We start from the raw sequence: 5,507 nt of genomic DNA, 5'->3' as shown, positions 1-5,507 counted from the left end.
ACATTAAAATCAAATTTTTAAATTTTTTATTAAAATTCATGTCCTCCATTTCATCACACTCTTTGTGAACAAATGAGAAAAGTATAGGGATATATCAATATGGCAGTATGACCACGATTTTGAGGGATGGAGGATATATGGATGTCAATTGGGCTAGCCCACCGGGTTTTCGGGCTACCCCTATCGGGTTCCGGGTTAATCGGGTGCGGGCTAATCGGGCTGGAGATTTTTTCGGGTTGTGAATCTTCAACCCTAACCTAAACGTTCGGGTTTCAGGTTAGCCCATCGGGCTAATCAAGTTAAAGGCGTAAAAATAAAATTATTATTTGTATTTTATTATTCTTAATTATCTAATGTATAATGTATAAAATATATATAGATATTAAAGATATAAATTATATAGGAAAACATGAAATGCAAAAATATAAGATATTCAAGATTACATAACATATAAAATAAGTTAATAACAATAAAATGTTCAACTTGTTAAAAAAATAAAAATAAAATATTCAACAATAATTTGAAATTAAAGAAACAAAGCATCTCAAAAATAAATACTCCCTCCGTCCCAACTTTTTGTATCAACTTTTAGTAGTATTTACAACTAAAAGTGGATACAAAAAGTTGGGACAGAGGAAGTATAAATTTAAAGTCTAAACATTTGAGTAACACTCTTCTTCAACATTGATAATATTTGGTGCTTCAACTTGATTCCCTTATTCACACTAAATTATATAGCAACTAGCAAGCATGAAATGCAAAAATATAAAATATTGAAGAAGGAAAAACAAATCAAGATTACATAACATATAAAATAAGTTGGTAACAATAAAATGTTCAACTTTGTTAAAGAAAAAATAATAAAATATCCAACAATAGTTTGATCTCATAATCAAAGCATCTCAAAAATACAGAAAAGCGAAATTATGAGACTTTATAATATTTTATCATTTTTTAATTTTTATATCTAAATAATTTATCTTATGTATTCGGGTTTTCGGGCTAGCCCATCGGGTTAGCCGGGCCAACCCTACAGGTTATTCGGTTACGGGTTAGTCGGATTGTAATTTTTACGATTGTAATTTTTACCGGGTTAAAAATTTTCAATTCTATCCTCTTAAATTGATGGGTTAATCAGACCAGTCCACGCCCATGGGTTTCGGGTTGGATTGACATCCCTGTATATGAGAAATGAAGCAATAAGATGAAGTATTACTAGAAAAAGGGCAATGTTGAACAGTGTTAACACGTGCTAAAATAGGAGAGAGTCTGAATTGTATGGGTCAGAGGTGGTAAAACCCAAGGATTCTGAGACCGGGGACCAGAGATCTCTCCATTCGAAACCTACCACTTTAGTCCATTCCACATTCATCCAAAAAATTCCACTCTCAAAATCTTATATAATTATATACTACTACTTGTTTGTCTTATAAAATATGTTCAAAATGTTTTTTTTTTTTTTTCTCATTTTCAATATGAGTCTTATATACAATACAAATCAATTGTATATTTTTCATGTCGCTATATTCGCATAATAAGAGATAAAACATGAGTTCTAATAGAAAATCCTACATGAATGGAGGAACAAATTAACTTTTTTTTTTTTTTTTTGAATCCGTTAAATAAAAGTGAAGTATAAAAAAGAGGATGGTCTGAAGGTCCTATACCCAATTAAATTGTAATAAATCTACATAAATGTATTTATTTATTTGACTATATTTATATTTTTTTTCATTTGTTGAAATTGAATATTTAAGGCTAAAAAACAAAAAAAATTGTTTGTCGACTTAAATATACTTCCTCCATCCCAATAAAAGTGACCATCTTTCCATTTTGGTTTGTTCCATTAAAAGTGACTATTTTCTCAAAATGGAAATGTTTATTATTTAATTAAATCCAATTGATTAATTTAATTAAAATTTCTAATTAAACCTAACTCCACTTTAAATAAACACACAAAACACACACAAACACTCGCAGCGCCGGCCACTCCCTGATCCTCCCCTTCTTTCTTCTTCTCCTGCGAACGACAGCAACGTCGCCCCCCCCCCTTCTCACTCGCCTCTGTTCTCTCCCTCTCTCTCTCGTTGCGCGCACACACATAGAAAACGTCGCTGCCTTCCCCTTCAAAACTTTCGGCGACAGCCGCCACCTTTGTGACCGCCGCCCCCTCTCGCCCCTCAACCTCTCCCCTATCTCCCTATACTCACAGATCTGAGGGTGGTCGACGGCGTGGATCGACGTCAACGCCTAGATCTGAGGAGAGATCCAGAGAGAGACAGAGGGAATAGGCCGCGATTTGGTTGTCTATTCTTTCACGATTAAAAGATAGGCGGCACTGCACAGGGTGGGCCGTGATTTGTCGTCCCACACAAATCCCGACGAGCCTTGTCGCCGGAACGATATGACAAATCTCAGCAAGCTCTCCATTAACGACCTCGAGATTTGTCTGCAATTCTAGATTTTGTGTTGGGTTGAAAACTGGATTAGTGGTGGTAGGATCGTGTGGAGGTTTTATTGGATGATAGCTCCGAAAACTATATTAGTGGTGGTGGGATTGTGTGGAGGTTAGACTCCGTCGCCGGAGAAGAAGGTCAATATTGGAAAAGAAGGTGAAATGGCGGCCAACAATCATTCATTTATTTCTTAATTAACTTATTAATTTTGGTGGACCACTCTCAATTAAAACATACTCACTCCGTCCACAATTTAATGCCCTACTTGCCTTTAAAAATCTGTCCACAATTTAATACCCTATTCTGCCTTTTGTATTTTTTTTACTCTTCTTCTTTTCCTATATTTACTACCCTTTGTTACTAATGGACTCACCTTAAAATATTTTTATCATTTTTATATTCTATATTTACTATACTTTATCACTAATGGACCCACTTACAACACCTTTATCACTTTAGTCAATTATCTTTATCACTTTAGTCAACTATCCTTATATTTTATCCACATCATCTTTTTTCAGCTTTCTTAGTCTCCGTGCCCACACTAATTAAAGTGAGGCATTGAATTGTGGAGAGAGAGAGTAACAATTAATTTCTTAATTTCCGTGTTAAAAAAAAGTGAAAGTTTGGAGGTAAACAATATTTACACATGTACTCATTTTTTTATTCGTAATATTATTTTCTTACACGGTTACACCTAATGAATGAAGATAATGATGAGATGGAAGAAAGATCGGTTACTAAAAAGAAAAAAGAAAGATAATAAACCATAGTGAAAGATGGCAAATATTAGATCATACGTAAATTTGCGCAAAAAAAAAAAGATCATACTTCAATTGGACTCATTGTCATCCCCACTCCAAACGCTCTTGCCCATTTACAAACAGCTCGTGTAATTGAAGTATATATATATAAGGGTTGAAAATAATTTCTATTTGGTGCGATAGATACTTGGATACATTCATTTGAATCATTACTCATATTTTCTGAATTGATAATTAATTGCCACTCTCATATTTTCTGAATTGATAATTAATTGCCACTAACTCGAAAAATTTATGAATAATTATTATACGAACAATTGTCGGTTATGTATAACAAAACCAATGTCGGCCGACGCATAATGTTGAGAATGCATGTGGTTCCCAGATGTAAAAAAACATAGCTAGGATTAACGCATTAAAAAGCTAATCTAAAATAAGGTTTAGGACGAATTGCTTATTTAGCTCATAAACAAATTTATGCATATATCTAAGTGTTAATATATTGAGGGACGCCTAATTCGAATGTACAGAACCCTAATTTTATTAGCTAAAAAGCATCCCATTTCTAGCCGTCTATATATATATATATATAAACATACAATTAATCCATAATTTACAATGAAGACTTAAAAAAAGGTTTTAAAAATATTACTATAAAGAATTGGTAGTAACTACTAAAAGCCTATACATACTACTAGCATGTTTTACTAAGTATCGGGAAGAAGAATCTGACCCTGCATCAATCATCGGCGGCGGGGGCGCTGGCGCCGGCAAGATCGGGCGGCGTTGCAGCAGAGGAGGGTCTCTTACGCTTCTTTTTCTCGTAGGGAATCCCTCGAGCTTTGGCCTGAGTCTGTCTGACTTCTCTAAGATAAATCCTGACGGCCTTAGCGCCGAAGGGGTTGGAGTCGGGCTTGCCGCCGTGCTCCTCGTAGGCGGCGCGGAGGCGGCCGATGAGGGCGTCGAGGCTGCCCCAGGCCTGTTTGGAGGGGCAGGCGCATGGGGTGGGGGGGCTGGGCTGCCCGAAGTGGGGGCACTCCGCGGCGTGCACCTTCGTCTTCCCGAACTGGTCGAGGTACTTGAGGAACTCGATCACGTGCGCGCCGCTGCACCGCGCCAGCGTCAGCGGCGGCTTGTGGTTCTTCAGGTACTGCAGGAACGTGTTCCAGTCACGCCGCTTCTGCGACTCATACCGGCTCGGCGCCGCCGTTGACCCGCCGGACGGCCCCGGCTCGGCTCCGGATGCGGAGTCCATAGTCGATCAGCGGGAGGGGTTTGGTGTTGATCAATAGATACGATCTTCCGTATTGTTGATTGGGATGAGAGAGAAAGAGAGAGAGTGTGAAATGGGAAAAGAGGGGTTGAGAGTGGTGGTGATGGGACGTAAAAGAGAAAACGTAATTGGAAGAATGAATGGGACTTGTGTGTTTAACTGTAGTAGAATGGTGAAAGTTGAGAGAGGAGAGAGAAGGGGCGTAGCGGAGGAAGAGGAGGAGGGAGATTGGTAGTGTAATCACGTGGTGGCCCCATTACTCAGGTTTACTATTCAACACCTCTATATTTCACCAATTATTTAATCAAAATGTAATTCTCGGAGCTGTGCGTGTCTTTCTTTTTTATCTTATGTAATTTCTTAAACTTGTGTTTGAGTGTGATATTCGTATTTATATAATATATGTGCGGTACATTTATTGCAGTTGTTTATTTAGGTTGGAGTTCATTTGTGCGATTCTCTTTTGTCCATGGGGCTATGATGGGCACTAAGTAACTATTGCACCATGTATGTATTACGGTTTCTAAATACGACCGTTCGGAATTAAACATGAATAATTGAAAATCATAATTGAGCAAAAATGATAAATATTCATTATGTTGGGAAATTAATTAAAATATTATATCCTTATTTTGATGATTCCAAAATACTTAGTGTATCGTCACTAGACTAGAGTAATTCTGGACTCAAGTGTTAGAGTCCATGTTTTTAGTTAGACTGAAGATCGAAGACTGAAGCGCTGAAGACTGAAGAACTAAAGTCTGAAGACTAAAGTACCAAAGACTAAGGATTGAAGTCTTAAGACTGAAGAGCCGAAAACTGAAGACTGAAGTTCCACTTAAACTGAAGACCAAGTGACTCAAGACTGCTGACTCATACTGAAGGACACGTATACTGAAATATCAGGGTTAGGAAAACACTGATACATGCCACGTCGGATAAAGCAGAGACTGATACTGAAGTAAAGTATCAGTTGAAACCTCGGACTTATTCTCTCAGTTTAAGGATGTTTTA

General features: G+C 37.2%; 1 protein-coding gene across 1 annotated transcript; it reads right to left on the bottom strand.

Annotated features, from left to right (window-relative positions):
• Positions 1 to 3,758: 3,758 nt before the first annotated feature.
• On the bottom strand, positions 3,759 to 5,052 carry LOC131006594 (protein LIGHT-DEPENDENT SHORT HYPOCOTYLS 6-like). The gene has a single exon (XM_057933753.1). The coding sequence runs from the start codon at positions 4,473 to 4,475 to the stop codon at positions 3,960 to 3,962; it is 516 nt and encodes a 171-aa protein (XP_057789736.1). The 5' UTR covers positions 4,476 to 5,052; the 3' UTR covers positions 3,759 to 3,959.
• Between the last annotated feature and the right edge of the window lie 455 nt (positions 5,053 to 5,507).

Source organism: Salvia miltiorrhiza, chromosome 1 (genome assembly GCF_028751815.1).
Source record: "Salvia miltiorrhiza cultivar Shanhuang (shh) chromosome 1, IMPLAD_Smil_shh, whole genome shotgun sequence".
NCBI classification, from domain to species: domain Eukaryota; kingdom Viridiplantae; phylum Streptophyta; class Magnoliopsida; order Lamiales; family Lamiaceae; genus Salvia; species Salvia miltiorrhiza.
This window is presented reverse-complemented; position numbering and strand designations above follow the sequence as displayed.